Source organism: Bufo gargarizans, chromosome 6 (assembly GCF_014858855.1).
Source record: "Bufo gargarizans isolate SCDJY-AF-19 chromosome 6, ASM1485885v1, whole genome shotgun sequence".
Taxonomy (NCBI): Eukaryota; Metazoa; Chordata; class Amphibia; order Anura; family Bufonidae; genus Bufo; species Bufo gargarizans.
In genome coordinates, this window is record NC_058085.1 from 136,175,300 (window position 1) to 136,194,300 (window position 19,001).

The 19,001-nt window shown below is 46.9% G+C and overlaps 1 protein-coding gene across 1 annotated transcript in view; it reads left to right on the forward strand.

The window, feature by feature from the left end:
- The window catches only part of MEIOC (meiosis specific with coiled-coil domain), a 38,070-nt gene that overhangs the window by 1,900 nt on the left and 17,169 nt on the right, over window positions 1–19,001 (forward strand). Inside the window, exons 2-3 of the mRNA XM_044299543.1 lie at window positions 15,445–15,465; window positions 16,926–18,522. Coding sequence (XP_044155478.1) covers window positions 15,445–15,465; window positions 16,926–18,522 — 1,618 coding nt within the window. The remainder of the gene's footprint in view (window positions 1–15,444; window positions 15,466–16,925; window positions 18,523–19,001) is intronic.

Below are 19,001 nucleotides of genomic sequence, written 5' to 3' on the forward strand. Positions count from 1 at the left end.
AAAAATTAAAATAATCTATGAACTCGCCATGCCCCTCATTGAATACCTTGGGGTGTCTTCTTTCTAAAATGGGGTCACATGTGGGGTATTTATACTGCCCTGGCTTTTTAGGGGCCCTAAAGCGTGAGAAGAAGTCTGAGATCCAATTGTCTAAAAATGCCCTCCTAAAAGGAATTTGGGCCGCTTTGCGCATCTAGGCTGCAAAAAAGTGTCACACATGTGGTATCGCCGTACTCAGGAGAAGTTGGGGAATGTGTTTTGGGGTGTCATTTTACATATACCCATGCTGGGTGAGAGAAATATCTTGGTCAAGTGCCAACTTTGTATAAAGAAATGGGAAAAGTTGTCTTTTGCCAAGATATTTCTCTCACCCAGCATGGGTATATGTAAAATGACACCCCAAAACACATTCCCTAACTACTCCTGAGTACGGCGATACCACATGTGTGACACTTTTTTGCCGCCTATGTGGGCAAAGGGGCACACATTCCAAAGAGCACCTTTAGGATTTCACAGGTCATTTTTTACACATTTTGATTTCAAACTACTTACCACACATTAGGGCCCCTAGAATGCCAGGGCAGTATAACTACCCCACAAGTGACCCCATTTTGGAAAGAAGACACCCCAAGGTATTTTGTGATAGGCATAGTGAGTTCATGGAAGTTTTTATTTTTTGTCACAAGTTAGTGGAATATGAGACTTTGTAAGAAAAAAATAAAAATAAATCATCATTTTCCGCTAACTTGTGACAAAAAATAAAAAGTTCTATGAACTCACTATGCCCATCAGCGAATACTTTAGGGTGTCTACTTTCCGAAATGTGGTCATTTGTGGGGTGTTTGTACTGTCTGGGCATTGTAGAACCTCAGGAAACATGACAGGTGCTCAGAAAGTCAGCTGCTTCAAAAAGCGGAAATTCACATTTTTGTACCATAGTTTGTAAACGCTATAACTTTTACTCAAACCATTTTTTTTTGCCCAAAAGTTTTTTTTTTAAATCAAAGACATGTAGAACAATAAATTTAGCGAAAAATGTATATATGGATGTCGTTTTTTTTGTTGCAAAATTTTACAACTGAAAGTGAAAAATGTCATTTTGTTTGCAAAAAAATCGTTAAATTTCGATTAATAACAAAAAAAGTAAAAATGTCAGCAGCAATGAAATACCACCAAATGAAAGCTCTATTAGTGAGAAGAAAAGGAGGTAAAATTAATTTGGGTGGTAAGTTGCATGACCGAGCAATAAACGGTGAAAGTAGTGTAGTGCAGAAGTGTAAAAAGTGGCCTGGTCATTAAGGGTGTTTCAGCTAGGGGGGTTGATGTGGTTAAATTGGGGCAGTATGGTACGTGGCTTCTACGGATAGTCTCAGGCCTCCCTCTCATTATTTTTTATTTTTTTTGCGCTGACGGGGCAAGCACTCGCTATTACGGTGGGAGCAGTAATTGCATACCACTACATACTTTGGGTCTGTCTGTTTAGTCTTTTCGTCAGGTGATGGACTCTTCTACAACTGAAATCCTTGGCTCCTTTTGTATAGCGCCAGTCTCTACGGGAAATGGGCTTGGACCTAGCCTATTCTTCCCCTGTCCTTTTCCTCCTCTGGATCATGATTCATAGACACCTCACATGGCTTGGTAGTTCCTATGTTACTACCTTCCCTCATCTACATCTGCACGGGGTATTCTTTTAGTGGCCTTCCATTCCAGGCACGCTCCGGTCCCAACTGGTGGGCTGTGGCGCTCTCCACATCCCTCCTTCTATGGGGACTCCTTCCATTGGTCTGGGTTTGCTAACGGTATCTACACGAAAGTTCCCCACCTTCTCTCCCGAGCAGGAGTTTCCGAAAACATATGACATGGATGCCCTGACATCTCCTTGGCGGGAGTTCCCCCTCCTCATGTGTTTCTTCTCTCCTACCCAGGGTTCTACGGAGGATCAGATGGAGGGCTTTCCGTCAAATCCTAGTCGCTCCGGATTGGCCCCGTCGCGCGTGGTACACCGATCTCGTTCGCCTTCTAGGAGATGTCCCTTGTCACTGCCACTCAGAGACGACCTTCTTTTAGGGTCCGGTATTACATTGGTTGACGACGTGGCTTCCCCTGGTGCCCATGGAAATCCTACTTTACCGCCTTGGGATCTGAATATAGTTCTCTAAGAGTTCCAGTCTTCTCCCTTTGAGCCCTTGGGGAGATATCTCTCCGGCTTCTGTTCTAGAAGGTATTTTTTTCTTGTGGTTCTCACATCCATCAGATGGGTGTTTCGAGTTGGGGGTGCCCTTTCCTGGGTCTTCACAAGGATAAGGCGGTTCTCTGGCCCATTCCTTTATTCTCCCGAAGGTGGTCTCTCTTCCACTTTAATGTAGAATTGATCCTTCTTATTGGGAGCCTCCAGTCCCTTCCGGCGTACGGAACCCCTTTTTTGTCATCCGGAGGATCCACGCAAAGGATTGGCGGCCTCCGAGGTGGCAATTGCACGATGGATTCGGTCTGCAAATGCTGTACCATTCTGCACCTTAGGTGTCACGGCTCGCTCCTCTGGGCGGTGGACGCTTCTTGGGCTCTGAGGCATCGCACCTCAGCTGCGCAGTTGTGTAACGCGGCTACCGGTCCTCCTTACACACATTCGCAACATTTTTCCAGGTGCATTCTTATGCATCGCCAGCCGCTGCTTAGCCCACAAGGTCTTGCAGGCGGCAGTTTCTTAGATACCAGCAGGGACGCTTGCTTTCATAGTTCTGTGGTTTTTTCCCTCCCCGTGGACTGCTCATAAACGTCCCACAGTTTCTGTGTCCCCCAATGAATATGGGCGCGAAAAGGAGATTTTCGTATAACTTACCAGTAAAATCTCTTTCTCGCTCTTCATTGGGGGACACAGCACCCACCCAGTATTGTTGTTCGTCCACAATGTGGTAGTTACTGGTTAGAACTCTGTTGGGTCTTTTGGCATGGTTGATGTTCCATGTTTTTTCTTGGTGTGCTTGCTTCTCCTACTGCGTGTTCACAAACTGAAGCTATCTCTCCAGGCTGAAGGGGCTATAGCTGCCAGGGGAGGAGCTAATAGCTTTTACTAGTGTCAACGCCTCCTAGAGGACATAGCTATAACCACTGTTTCTGTGTCCCCCAATGAAGAGCGAGAAAGAGATTTTACTGGTAAGTTATACAAAAATCTCCTTTTTTTGTTTTAAAAAAAGCTGTTATTGTGTAAAACTTACATAAATAAAAAAAAAAGTATACATATTTGGTATCGCCGCGTTCGTATTGACCGGCTCTATAAAAATTTGACATGACCTAACCCCTCAGATAAACACAATAAAAAATAAAAACTGTGCTAAATAAACAATTTTTTTGGTCACCTTACATCACAAAAAGTGTAATAGCAAGCGATCAAAAAGTTATATGCACCCTAAAATAGTGCCAATCAAACCGTCATCTCATCCCGCATAAAATGAGACCCTACCTAAGATAATTGCCCAAAAACTGAAAAACTATGGCTCTCAGAATATGGAGACACTTAAACATGATTATTATTATTTTTTGTTTCAAAAATGATATTATTGTGTAAAACTTACATAAATAAAAAAAAGTATACATATTAGGTATCGCCGCGTCCGTATCGACCGGCTCTATAAAAATATCACATGACCTAACCTTTTCAGATAAACATTGTAAAAAATTTAAAATAACAACTGCTAAATAAACCATTTTTTGTCACCTTACATCACAAAAAGTGTAATAGCAAGCGATCAAAAAGTCACACGCACCCCTAAATAGTGCCAATAAAACTCATCATCTCATCCCGCAAAAATCATACCCTACCTAAGGTAATCGTCCAAAAACTGAAAAAATTATGGCTCTCAGACTATGGAAACACTAAAACAAGATTTTTATTTTTTTTTGCTTCAAAAAAGAAATCTTTGTGTAAAACTTACATAAATAAAAAAAAGTATACATATTAGGTATTGCCGCATCCGTGACAACCTGGTCTATAAAAATATTACATGATCTAACCTGTCAGATGAATGTTGTAAATAACAAAAAATTTAAATGGTGCCAAAACAGCTATTTCTTGTTATCTTGCCTCGCAAAAAGTGTAATATAGAGCAACCAAACATCATATGTACCCTAATCTAGTACCAACAATACTGCAATCCTATCCCGTAGTTTCTAAAATGGGGCCACTTTTTTGGAGTTTCTACTCTAGGGGTGCATCGGGGGGGCTTCAAATGGGACATGGTGTCAAAAAAAACAGTCCAGCAAAATCTGCCTTCCAAAAACCGTATGGCATTCCTTTCCTTCTGCGCCCTGCGTGTGCCCTTACAGCAGTTTACGACCACATATGGGGTGTTTCTGTAAACTACAGAATCAGTGCCATAAATATTGAGTTTTGTTTGGCTGTTAACCCTTGCTTTGTTACTGGGAAAAATGGATTAAAATGGAAAATTTGCCCAAAAATTTAAATTCTGAAATTTCCTCTCCATTTGCCAATAACTCTTGAACACTCTTGCAACACCTAAAGGGTTAACGACGTTTGTAAAATCAGTTTTGAATACCTTGAGGGGTGTCGTTTCTTAGATGGTGTAACTTTTATGGCGTTTCTACTCTAGGGTTGCATCAGGGGGGCTTCAAATGGGACATGGTGTCAAAAAAAAAAAAAAAAACAGTCCAGCAAAACCTGCCTTCCAAAAAACGTATGGCATTCCTTTCCTTCTGCACTCTGCCGTGTGCCTGTACAGCGGTTTACGACCACATATGGGGTGTTTCTGTAAACTACAGAATAAGGCCTCATGCACACGACCGTTGTGTGCATCCGCGGCCGTTGTTCCGTTTTTTTCTGCTGACCCATTGACTTTCAATGGGTCTGTGGAAAAATCGGAAAATGCACCGTTTGGCATCCGTGTCCGTGATCTGTGTTTCCAGTCCGTGAAAAAAATATGACCTGTCCTATTTTTTTCATGGACAACGGTTCACGGACCCATTCAAGTCAATGGGTCCGTGAAAAATCACGGATGCACACAAGATTGTCATCCGTGTCCGTGATCCGTGTCCGTTTTTTCCTATCATTTCAAACGCAAACTTGACTTAGATTTTTTTTTTTTCATTTTTCATGTCCGTGGATCCTCCAACAATCAAGGAAGACCCATGAAAGAAAAAACGGACACGGATCACGGAACAACGGAAACCGTTTTTGCGGACCTCAAAAAAAACGTCCGTGTGCATGAGGCCTAAGGGCCATAAATATTGAGTTTGGTTTGGCTGTTAAACCTTGCTTTGTAACTGGAACAAAATTATTAAAATGGAAAATCTGCCAAAAAAGTTACATTTTGAAATTGTATCTCTATATTCCATTAATTCTTGTGAAACACCTAAAGGATTAACAAAGTTTGTAAAATCAATTTTGAATACCTTGAGGGGTGTAGTTTATAGAATGGGATCATTTTTGGGTTGTTTCTATTATGTAAGCCTTGCAAAGTGACTTCAGACCTGAATTGGTCCCTAAAAATTGGGTTTTTGAAAATTTCAAGATTTGCTTCTAAACTTCTAAGCCTTGTAACATCCCCCAAAAATAAAATATCATCCAAACATGAAGTAGACATATGGGGAATGTAAAGTAATAACTATTTTTGGAGTTATTACTATGTATTATAGAAGTAGAGAAATTGAAACTTAGAGAAATTGGTAAATTTGGTATTTCTTTTATAAATAAAAATGAATTTTTGTGACTTCATTTTACCAGTAGATATCCAGAAAAATAAAAAACGGAGACAGCACGTCCAAAAAGGTGCAAAAAGTGGAATTTATTCCGGATGCAACGTTTCGGCTGCGTGTTAGCCTTTTTCAATGCTTGAAAAAGGCTAACACGCAGCCGAAACGTTGCATCCGGAATAAATTCCACTTTTTGCACCTTTTTGGACGTGCTGTCTCCGTTTTTTATTTTTCTGGATATCTACAAGTTGTTCTACTAGGGGCTTTTTACCACCCCTCCTGGAGACGAGCACCCAATACATCATTACCAAGGAGTGCTGTCCACCCATATTTTTTCATTTTACCAGTGTCATGAAGTACAATATGTGATGAAAAAACAGTCTCAGAATGGCCTGGATAAGTCAAAGCGTTTTAAAGTTATCACCACTTAAAGTGACACTGGTCAGATTTGCAAAAAATGGCCTGGTCCTTAACCACCTCCGGACCGCCTAACGCAGATGTGCGGTCCGGAGGTGGCAGCCCTGCGCTCAGCGACGCATATACGCGTCATCTCGCGAGACGCGAGATTTCCTGTGAACGCGCGCACACAGGCGCGCGCGCTCACAGGAACGGAAGGTAAGAGAGTGGATCTCCAGCCTGCCAGCGGCGATTGCTCGCTGGCAGGCTGGAGATGTGATTTTTTTTAACCCCTAACAGGTATATTAGACGCTGTTTTGTTAACAGCATCTAATATACCTGCTACCTGGTCCTCTGGTGGTCCCTTTTGTTTGGATCGACCACAAGAGGACACAGGTAGCTCAGTAAAGTAGCACCATTACACTACACTACACCCCCCCTGTCACTTATTAACCCTTTATGAACCACTGATCATCCCATATAGACTCCCTGATCATCCCCCTGTCATTGATCACCCCCCTGTAAGGCTCCATTCAGAGGTCCGTATGATTTTTACGGATACATGGATCGGATCCGCAAAACACATGCGGATGTCTGAATGGAGCCTTACAGGGGGGTGATCAATGACAAGGGGGTGATCACGCATATAGACTTCCTGATCACTTCCCTGTCATTGATCACCCCCCTGTAAGGCTCCATTCAGACGTCCGCATGATTTTTACGGATCCACTGATACATGGATCGGATCCGCAAAACACATGCGGACGTCTGAATGGAGCCTTACAGGGGGGTGATCAATGACAGAGGGGTGATCACCCATATAGACTCCCTGATCACCTCCGTCATTGATCACCCCCCTGTAAGGCTCCATTCAGACGTCCGTATGATTTTTACGGATCCACTGATACATGGATCGGATCCGCAAAACACATGCGGACGTCTGAATGGAGCCTTACAGGGGGGTGATCAATGACAGAGGGGTGATCACCAATATAGACTCCCTGATCACCTCCGTCATTGATCACCCCCCTGTAAGGCTCCATTCAGACGTCCGTATGATTTTTACGGATCTACTGATACATGGATCGGATCCGCAAAACACATGCGGACGTCTGAATGGAGCCTTACAGGGGGGTGATCAATGACAGAGGGGTGATCACCAATATAGACTCCCTGATCACCTCCGTCATTGATCACCCCCCTGTAAGGCTCCATTCAGACGTCCGTATGATTTTTACGGATCTACTGATACATGGATCGGATCCGCAAAACACATGCGGACGTCTGAATGGAGCCTTACAGGGGGGTGATCACCCATATAGACTCCCTGATCACCTCCGTCATTGATCACCCCCCTGTAAGGCTCCATTCAGACGTCCGTATGATTTTTACAGATCCACTGATACATGGATCGGATCCGCAAAACACATGCGGACGTCTGAATGGAGCCTTACAGGGGGGTGATCAATGACAGAGGGGTGATCACCCATATAGACTCCCTGATCACCTCCGTCATTGATCACCCCCCTGTAAGGCTCCATTCAGACGTCCGTATGATTTTAACGGATCCACTGATACATGGATCGGATCCGCAAAACACATGCGGACGTCTGAATGGAGCCTTACAGGGGGGTGATCAATGACAGAGGGGTGATCACCCGTATAGACTCCCTGATCACCCCCCTGTCATTGATCACCCCCCTGTAAGGCTCCATTCAGACGTCCGTATGATTTTTACGGATCCACTGATACATGGATCGGATCCGCAAAACACATGCGGACGTCTGAATGGAGCCTTACAGGGGGGTGATCACCCATATAGACTCCCTGATCACCCCCCTGTCATTGATCACCCCCCTGTAAGGCTCCATTCAGACGTCCGTATGCGTTTTGCGGATCCGATCCATGTATCCGTGGATCCGTAAAAAATCATACGGACGTCTGAATGGAGCCTTACAGGGGGGTGATCAATGACAGGGGGGGGGTGATCACCCCATATAGACTCCCTGATCACCCCCTGTAAGGCTCCATTCAGACGTCCGTATGCGTTTTGCGGATCCGATCCGTGGATCCGTAAAAAATCATACGGACGTCTGAATGGAGCCTTACAGGGGGGTGATCACCCCATATAGAGGTGATCAATGACAGGGGGGGGGTGATCACCCCATATAGACTCCCTGATCACCCCCTGTAAGGCTCCATTCAGACGTCCGTATGCGTTTTGCGGATCCGATCCGTGGATCCGTAAAAAATCATACGGACGTCTGAATGGAGCCTTACAGGGGGGTGATCACCCCATATAGACTCCCTGATCACCCCCCTGTCATTGATCACCCCCTGTAAGGCTCCATTCAGACATTTTTTTGGGCACAAGTTAGCGGAAATTTTTTGTTTGTTTTTGTTTTTGTTTTTTCTTACTAAGTCTCATATTCCACTAACTTGTGTCAAAAAAATTAAATCTCACATGAACTTACCATACCCCTCACGGAATCCAAATGCGTAACATTTTTTAGACATTTATATTCCAGACTTCTTCTCACGCTTTAGGGCCTCTAAAATGCCAGGGCAGTATAAATACCCCACATGTGACCCCATTTCGGAAAGAAGACACCCCAAGGTATTCCGTGAGGGGCATATTGAGTCCATGAAAGATTGAAATTTTTGTCCCAAGTTAGCGGAAAGGGAGACTTTGTGAGAAAATACAAAAAAAATCAATTTCCGCTAACTTGTGCCAAAAAAAAAAAAAATTCTATGAACTCGCCATGCCCCTCACGGAATACCTTGGGGTGTCTTCTTTCCAAAATGGGGTCACATGTGAGGTATTTATACTGCCCTGGCATGTTAGGGGCCCGAAAGCGTGAGAAGAAGTCTGGGATCCAAATGTCTAAAAAATGCCCTCCTAAAAGGAATTTGGGCCGCTTTGTGCATCTAGGCTTCAAAAAAGTGTCACACATGTGGTATCGCCGTACTCAGGAGAAGTTGGGGAATGTGTTTTGGGGTGTCATTTTACATATACCCATGCTGGGTGAGAGAAATATCTTGGTCAAATGCCAACTTTGTATAAAAAAATTGGAAAAGTTGTCTTTTGCCAAGATATTTCTCTCACCCAGCATGGTTATATGTAAAATGACACATTCCCCAACTTCTCCTGAGTACGGTGATACCAGATGTGTGACACTTTTGCAGCCAAGGTGGGCAAAGGGGCACATATTCCAAAGAGCACCTTTCGGATTTCGCAGGCCATTTTTTACACATTTTGATTGCAAACTACTTCTCACACATATGGGCCCCTAAATTGCCAGGGCAGTATACCTACGCCACAAGTGACCCCATTTTGGAAAGAAGACACCCCAAGGTATTCAGTGAGGGGCATGGCGAGTTCCTAGAATTTTTTATTTTTTGTCGCAAGTTAGTGGAATATGAGACTTTGTAAGAAAAATAAAATAAAAAAATCATCATTTCTCGCCCATTTTCCTTGGGGGACACAGACCTTGGGTATAGCTCAGCTCCCTAGGAGGCGTGACACTAAGTAAAACTGTTAAGCCCCTCCTCCATCAGCTATACCCTCAGCCTGGAGATAGAGGCTACCAGTTTTAGCTTAGTGTCCAAGGAGGCAAGACACCCCCTGCTACTGCAGGGCTGTTTTCTCCTTGTTATTTTTACTTTTTCTTCTAATTTTGTTATTTTATTTTTTCCTAGGGATACCAGAGACGCATTAGACCTCTCTGCTCTCCCGGGGTTGAGCTGCGCCAGTGCCAACTTATCTGCACTGCTGCCTCCCCCACAGAAGCAATAGGAGGATCTGGGCAGCAATGGCTCCCCTACATCCCGCCAGCTAGGGGGTCGCCCGCACGCCAAGCCCCTCTTCCAGCTTCCTGCCACTGCGGTGCCAGTGGCTGAAGGGGCGACCCTGCTGGAAAGGACTGAGGGTGAAGACGTCGGACGGTGAGATGGCTATTCCAGCCCATACCCCGTCCCTATCTGCAGCATCTACCCCTCTGGGTAAGGGGGGCACCCGTGGTCGCTCATTCTGAGCGCTCATCTGCAGGACAATGCAGCACAGCAGCATCCTCAGCACCCCCACGCCGTTCCCCCCCACGCTGCTATCTTTCTCCCCCCCCCCCTCCCCCTCATTCGGGGCTGACTCCATTTTTCTCTTCTCTCTCTCCCCCTTCCCGCCGCCGCCCGCTCCGTTCCGAGAACGGGGGCGGGGCTTACCGGTCCCGGCAGGGGGCGGGGCTTACGCGCGCGTCATTTTGGGGGCGGAGCTACGTTCTCCTTCACAGGAGACATTTCAAGCGCTGGAGGGGGCGGAGCTTGTTCCCCGCGCTTTCTGCTGAGGTTTCCCGCGCTTCCTCACTCCTGACAGGAAGCTGGGACACGGTGGGGGACTCTAACCTCCTGTGTACATCGCTCGGCTTCTGTGGGCGCTCTCTGCTGCTCACTGCTGTTCACTGCTTCTCTGCTGCTGCTGATCTGGGCCATCTCCTGACGTTCTTCTGAGGCACTGGTAGGACAGTTAACCCTCTCCTAACCCTCCTGGTCATAGCTGCTATAACCCTTTGTGGTCTCTATATTAGAGTACAACCACACTTCAGCATGTCAGATCCCACAGGTGCCCCCAAACCCTGGTACCATGCCTGTACCGCCTGTAAGGAACTTTTTCCGCGTGGGCAATCTGAGCCGCATTGCCTTGCATGTCAGGCCCCGGTGCAGGGCCCGCTTCCCGCTGCGCCCCCCGGTGCCTCTGAACCCCCTGACTGGGCTAGGTCTCTGTCTCAGGCGGTGGAAAGCCTTACACACGTAGTGGGCCGTCTCGTGGATAGACCGCCTCTCCCGCAGGCTGCCACAATCCCTGTCGCACCCGCTGGGACTACCGTTTCTGCCGCCCCCACTGGTTCCCTGCCTCCCAGCGAATCTTCCAGGGCCCGGCATACTCAGAAACGTTCAAGGGTTGAGCGCACATCTTCTCCAGATGCTTCGCTCTCTCCGCCATGCGTGCGAGCTCAGTCAAGTCTATCTTCTCAAAGGGATACGCTTTCTGAGGGAGAACTGGCGGATTCGGACGTGGACATGGACTCAGAGCTTCCGTCCAAATTGGCGTCCGCGGTGGGGCATCTTGTCACTAGCATCCGTGATACCTTTCAGCTACACGATGACCCCCCCAGCTCTGAACAGGCCGGCGTGTCCTTTCTCCGCCCCAAACAGGCCTCCAAGGTTTTTCCCATACACGCTGATTTTTCTTCTGTGGTATCCAAGGCTTGGACTCGGCCTAACGTCCGCTTTATTACACCCAAAAAGCTGGACATTTGTTATCCCTTTCCAGCGGATTCTGTGACCACGTGGACATCCCCGCCTAAGGTTGATCCTCCCGTGGCTCGCCTGTCCAAAAGCACTACTATTCCTGTACAGGACGGATCTTCCCTCCAGTCTGTTGAGGACCGTCGTACGGAATCCCTCTCCAAGGCCATATTTACTGCCTCTGGTTCGGCCCTTAGACCGGTCTTTGCCTCCGCCTGGGTTGGCAAAGCGGTCTCTGAATGGGGTTTCCAACTGGAACGGGAGTTAGGGTCGGACGTCCCTGTTCAGGACCTCCGTTCCTTAGCCCAACTAATTGTTCAGGCCGGAAAATTCGTCTGTGAGGCCTCCCTTGATGCGGGTGCCCTCATTGCCCGTTCCTCTGCCCTGGCAGTTTCTGTCAGGAGGGAACTCTGGCTGAAGGTTTGGGCGGCGGACGCCGCTTCCAAACGCTCTTTGGCCGGCCTACCATTCACGGGTTCCCGCCTGTTCGGAACCCGTCTGGACGAACTTATATCAGAGGCCACGGGTGGGAAGAGTACTCTCCTCCCCCAGTCCAGGCCAATGGGCGCCCCCCGTGGTCGCGCTGGTTCGTCCCGTTTTCGGTCCTTTCGCAAGCCCACCGGGTCTAGACCCGCGGCCAGTTCTTCTTCCTCTGGCCCAGCCCAGGATAGACGCAAGAAGCCGTTTTTTCGGACGCAATCTACCTGGCGCAAGTCCCAGCCTGCACGGGCTCCCACAGGCCAGCAGCCCTCTGCCTGAAGGTGCGCCCCCACCCACCCGGGTGGGGGGCCGCCTTCTCCTATTCAGGAACGTATGGCGGGCCCACATCTCAGACGCATGGGCGCTCGAGATTGTATCTTGCGGATACAAAATCGAATTTGCGTCCATTCCGCCAGACCGTTTCTTCCGATCCCGTCCTCCGCGAGATCCCGTACGAGTGGCCGCCTTCTTCGCGGCCATTCACTCTCTAATGGACAAGGGTGTCGTCGCCCCCGTGCCTCCGACGGAAAGGTTCAGGGGCTTCTACTCGAACCTCTTTGTGGTTCCCAAGAAGGAAGGCTCAGTGCGTCCGATCTTGGACCTAAAACGCCTGAACCGTTTTCTCCGACTGCAGAGATTCCGGATGGAGTCTCTCAGGTCCGCAGTGGCCTCCCTGGAAAGAGGGGATTTCATGGCCTCAATCGACATTCAGGATGCATACCTCCACGTTCCGGTTGCTCCATGTCATCACCGCTTCCTGCGCTTCGCGGTGGGGGACGATCACTTCCAATTCGTCGCCCTTCCCTTTGGTCTGGCGACGGCTCCTCGAGTGTTCACCAAGGTCCTGGCCCCTGTCTTGGCCCTTCTACGTTCAAGAAGTGTTTTTCTTCTCCCATACTTGGACGACATCCTGGTCAAGGCACCCTCCTTCTCTCAGACATCCCGCAGTGTGGAACTCACTCTGGAGACCCTGACGCGGTTCGGTTGGATTATCAACCACCCCAAATCTTCCCTTACCCCCTCCAGACGGCTGATCTTCCTGGGGATGCTCCTGGATACAGAGTTGGCGGAGGTCCGCCTTCCGTCGGACAAGCGTCTGGCCCTTCGCGGGTCGGTTTGCAGTCTCCTCCGTCATCACCGCCCTTCCCTCAGATCCAGCATGCGGTTGTTGGGAAAGATGGTTGCCTGTTTCGAAGCGGTGCCGTTCGCACAATTCCAATCCCGCACCTTTCAGAGGGCAATTCTGTCGGCCTGGGACAAATCACCGAGGAGTCTGGACAGGACCTTTCTTCTGCCTCCCCTGGCTCGGGCTTCCCTCGGCTGGTGGTTGCATATCCCTCTAAGGGGGAAGTCCTTCCTTCCACTGAACTGGCTGGTGATTACCACAGATGCCAGCTTACGGGGGTGGGGGGGGGTTTTCCCTCCCCGGTCCGTCCAGGGCGTTTGGTCTCTATCGGAGTCCAGACTTCCAATCAATATTCTGGAACTGAGGGCGATTCTTCTGTCCCTCAGACACTGGACCCATCTGCTGGGGGGCCACCCTGTTCGGATCCAATCGGACAATGCCACAGCTGTGGCATACATAAACCATCAGGGAGGCACTCGCAGCGATGCAAGAGGTGACCCTCATTCTCCTCTGGGCAGAGACGCACGTGCCGGCCTTATCTGCGATTTACATCCCGGGGGTGGACAACTGGGCGGCGGATTTCCTCAGCCGGTCCACCATCGACCCGGGAGAATGGTCCCTGCACCCAGAGGTGTTCGAAGCCCTTTGTCTTCGCTGGGGTCGCCCCGACGTGGACCTCATGGCCTCCAAATTCAACCACAAGGTCCCCCTATACCTGTTCAGGGCACGGGACCCGAAGGCATACGGCGCCGACGCGCTCGTCCTTCCGTGGTGCGAATTCTCCCTTCTGTACGTCTTTCCTCCTTTTCCCCTCCTGCCACGGGTTCTTCGGAGGATCGCGGCAGAGGGCGTCCCCGCGATTCTAATCGCCCCGGATTGGCCCCGCCGGTCTTGGTACGCCGACCTAATGTTGCTGTTGGCAGACGCACCGTGGCCACTGCCCTCCAGGGAAGACCTTCTCTCTCAGGGACCGATCTTCCACGAGCATTTAGGCTCGCTACGTTTGACGGCGTGGCTATTGAGACCGCCGTCTTAACGCGACGGGGTTTCTCCGCGGACGTAGTCCGCACCATGATCCGTGCTCGTAAGCCCGTATCCTCTAGGATCTACTATCGGGTTTGGAGGTCCTATCTGGGGTTCTGTGAGTCCCGGAGCATCCCACCTCTCCGGTTTTCTCTTCCCACAATCCTGTCCTTCCTCCAGTCGGGTCTGGACCTGGGGCTGTGCCTCAGTTCTCTGAAGGGTCAGATTTCGGCGCTGTCTATTCTTCTCCAGCGTCCCCTGGCCCCTCTAGGGCCAATTAAGACCTTCTTACAAGGGGTGGCTCACTCTGTTCCGCCGTACCGCCCTCCAGTTCCTTCCTGGGACCTGAATGTGGTGCTCTCGGCGCTCCAATCAGCCCCCTTCGAGCCTTTACGGGAGGTCTCCCTTCGCCTTCTGTCCTGCAAGGTCATCTTTCTTGTGGCCGTCACGTCTCTCCGACGGGTGTCGGAGTTAGCGGCTCTTTCTTGCTCCGAACCTTTCCTGATCTTCCACCAGGATAAGGTTGTGCTTCGGCCTGTCCCGACTTTCCTGCCAAAGGTGGTCTCCGCCTTTCACATCAATAAGGACATCGTCCTTCCGTCGCTCTGTCCCTCTCCTTCCCACCCCAGAGAACGGGAACTGCACCGTCTGGATGTGGTCAGGGCGTTGAGGATTTACTTGGAGGTCACCGGGTCCTTTCGGCGCACGGACTCCGTTTGTGGTTCCGGAGGGTTCGCACAAAGGGTTGGCGGTCTCCAAGGTGGCTATTGCCCGTTTCATTAAACTGGCGGTGTCTGAGGCTTATCGAGCCAAGGGCAGACCTCCGCCTTTCGGCGTCACTGCTCATTCCACCAGAGCAGTCGGAGCTTCCTGGGCGCAGAGGCATCGGGCCTCGGCTGAACAGTTGTGCAAAGCAGCCACTTGGTCCTCTCTGCACACTTTCACAAAGTTCTATAGGGTGCATACGCATGCATCAGCGGATGCTGCTTTGGGCCGCCTGGTTTTGCAGGCAGCGGTTTCCTGATGCTCTGGTGGTCCGCCTTGGGTTTGTGGTCCCTCCCTTCTTGGACTGCTCTTGAACGTCCCAAGGTCTGTGTCCCCCAAGGAAAATGGGCGAGAAAAGGAGATTTTTGTATAACTTACCAGTTAAATCTCTTTCTCGCTCTTCCTTGGGGGACACAGCACCCACCCTTCTGTGTTTGGTTACAGGGTTATGGTCTGGCGCCCCGTTGGGTTGCTGGCTGGTTGTTTCCGTTATTGGTTGTTATCCTTTCACTACTTGGACACGCAACTGGTAGCCTCTATCTCCAGGCTGAGGGTATAGCTGATGGAGGAGGGGCTTAACAGTTTTACTTAGTGTCACGCCTCCTAGGGAGCTGAGCTATACCCAAGGTCTGTGTCCCCCAAGGAAGAGCGAGAAAGAGATTTAACTGGTAAGTTATACAAAAATCTCCTTTTTCCGCTAACTTGTGACAAAAAATAAAAAGTTCTATGAACTCACTATGCCCATCAGCGAATACCTTAGGGTGTCTACTTTCCGAAATGGGGTGATTTGTGGGGTTTTTCTACTGTCTGGGCATTGTAGAACCTCAGGAAACATGACAGGTGCTCAGAAAGTCAGAGCTGCTTCAAAAAGCGGAAATTCACATTTTTGTACCATAGTTTGTAAACGCTATAACTTTTACCCAAACCATTTTTTTTTTTTTGCCCAAACATTTTTTTTTATCAAGGACATGTAGAACAATAAATGTAGAGAAAAATGTATATATGGATGTAGTTTTTTTTGCAAAATTTTACAGCTGAAAGTGAAAAATGTCATTTTTTTGCAAAAAAAATCGTTAAATTTCGATTAATAACAAAAAAAGTAAAAATGTCAGCAGCAATAAAATACCACCAAATGAAAGCTCTATTAGTGAGAAGAAAAGGAGGTAAAATTCATTTGGGTGGTAAGTTGCATGACCGAGCAATAAACGGTGAAAGTAGTATAGTGCAGAAGTGTAAAAAGTGGCCTGGTCATTAAGGGGGTTTTATCTAGCGGGGTTAAAGTGGTTAAAAGGAGCCTGTCACCTCTACTGTGCTACCCTCACTGAGCGTTTCTAAATGTTCATTGTGTTACCCTAAACATATAAATTACACTTTTAATTTCATTTTTCAGACGAATTCAATAAGTATTATGCATTTTTTTACTTCCTGCCTTTTATGCAAATTAACATAAAAGAGTCATATCTTACTTGTGTGACCAGAGAAGAATCATATTTTCAAGCTCTGACTCATCTAAGGTTAATTTGCATATGTATCAAATGTTTTTTTTTTTACACAATAAAAGCACACAGAGCTTTTCCGACTGGATATTGCGGATGTGCTAGCAGCCATCTAGCAACCCATGTCCTCGGCTTTATACCCAAAATCCAGGTGACCGGTTCCCTTTAAGGTGAAATAGGGCTGAGTCCTTAAGGGGTTAAGCTGAAAGCAGGTTCTCTGATTACTGTTTAACACTTGTATGCACTCTTGGGTGCTAGAAATGACAATTATATTCTGTGTCTAAGGGTGTAATCATATCATGTTTAGTCCTCCGCTAAACATAGGGAGTAACTGTCGGGAGTATACATTTGAATACCGAAAACACTTAATACTGTATACCTCATCAGATCCACTCACCTAAATGGACATGGAGTTCAGAGGATTACACTTTGGACTCAGTTTAACCTACTTTCGGTTCATTTCAGTCTTTTTTGCCAGACAGAATAACACGGTAGACCTCCATTTGTTTAATTATAATGAATAAATCGGTTTACCTCCAACGGAAAGCACAGGGCTACAATGTGATGTGAACACACCCTAACTATGAGGGGAAAGTATTAAGCCATCTCATTTGATTTTGTTTTGTTACTAGGTTTTGCTCTTCTATTTTGAAATCTGCATGGCCATATAATGTAAGTAGACTATCTGATCACACGGACCTACTTCCAGACCTTAAACAATCTGAGGATCTGATCAGTCTCCAACAGCGTTTATATGGCACAGAGCCTGAGGAGGGAGTATATGAGACGGATTATTTAAAACAAGATGAACATTGGCCATATCAGTGTCAGACTGAAATTCCGCGCAGTTATAATGTAAATGTCAAAATAAATCCACAGGAGTACTATCATCTCAATGAATTCATTTCATCTGAAAAACCAAAAGCCTCCTTTCAGAAGAAAGATGCATTTGTTTCACCATTAAATAAGTATAACTTTGAAGAAGATCTTGGTAGGTTTGATATGAGCAATCATGGTAAAACCATGCACAATAAAAGCACTGTTGACTTTCAGGATATAAAAAATTGCCTTAATTTATCATCTGAATTATCTGTCTTAGATGCAGATACATACAGTAACTTATTCCAAGCAAAACAGAATTGCCAAACATATGACAATCTTATTTTGGACGAAACATTTACCGTCCCGAAGACAACACGCCTAGTATCAGATAGATCTTTCCTAAAAGATCCCACATATATGCTGGACTATGATCACAAGCCAGATTTTGGAATGAAAACTCTGCGTGGTAACAATATGGCTTTGACTGATCATTTTCAAAAGCTCACATCTATTCAGGAACATCAAAATTCAGACCTAAAGCCTTCCAGCATTATGCCCAGCAATAGCTCAGACAAGTTACCATGGACATACGGCCAAATGGAGAGAAACTCTCAAAACAAGTATAACAAACAGGTGAAGTCAGGTATTCTTTTCTCAACTTCTCAGAAAAATCCTGCAACTGTCTCCAGCTTTTCAAATTCATGTTCTCCACACATGCCTGCTGCCAATGCCTCAAAAATTCATAGTGAAAATCGCACATATTCATCCTTAGATTATGGTTATAGTAGTGCTGACAAGACACTGGAAGGTTGTGACAGAATTACAGAGGAACTTAGGTTTGAGTCTGTGGCTGAAAAAAGGCTGAAGACTTTAAATGGTAATGTGGCAAGCTTGTACAATGCCATTCCACAGCAGAAGCAGAACATGCCATTTAGTGTCCAGGATAAAAGTCTTGAAAGCATGGTCCAAAACTACAAGGAGTTATTTAGCAGTGCTCATGGATATAGTAATATAAGAAATGTAAATGCTGATAATAAGTCCCTAAACAGCAGCAAACTAACTCATCCACAGAATATGTATTTACCCAATGGACTGATGATGGGTGACATGGGTAGCAACTTCAGTATGCTCTCTCCCAGTAACTTCAGGTCACCCCTTTCTAATAACTTGGGTAATGGCATCCACCCAGTGATAGACAGCTATGATCCATATTCCTATGAAAATCAGAGCCAAGTATGGCCACAGATCAATGACCTCTTGCACGGTGATGCCTGCCTTCAAGGCTTGGCTGCTATGTTAAGCTCTCAGAGATCAGTAAAGCCTAGAAGTATACCTGCAAATGAACTCCACCTTCGTCTGGAGGAATCTTACGACCAGTGTAGAGCCCTCGAAAAGGAAAGGAAAAAGGTATGTGCAAGGACAGTGCGATATAGGTTCATATATAAAGGAATATATTGAATTGAAATATTTGTACATTATGTACTTTTCAGTTACTTGCAAAAAGATATTTGTGGGCTATACAAACCCATTTTTAACTTTACATTTATATTTTTATATATACATAGAGATATATTTTCTTATGAGAAAAATGTATGGCATGTGGATTTACTGTAAATGTTTGACATGTGGGCATGACTACTGGGACTTCTCCTTTCCAATTTGTGTTTTCTTTAATATAGACAACTGCTGACAGTGATCTACATATAATAGCACTTGGTGATCAGATTACAGTTGCTATGTATCTATGTGTAGAAGAGCAAGTAGCATGTGGCATGTGGCATGTTTTTGTTATACATCTATTATCATGGGTGTCTATAGTCATCTGCTGATTTCAGTAATGCCTGTGGATAATGTTGTAAATTGGTTTGTATTGTGAGCTGGGATGC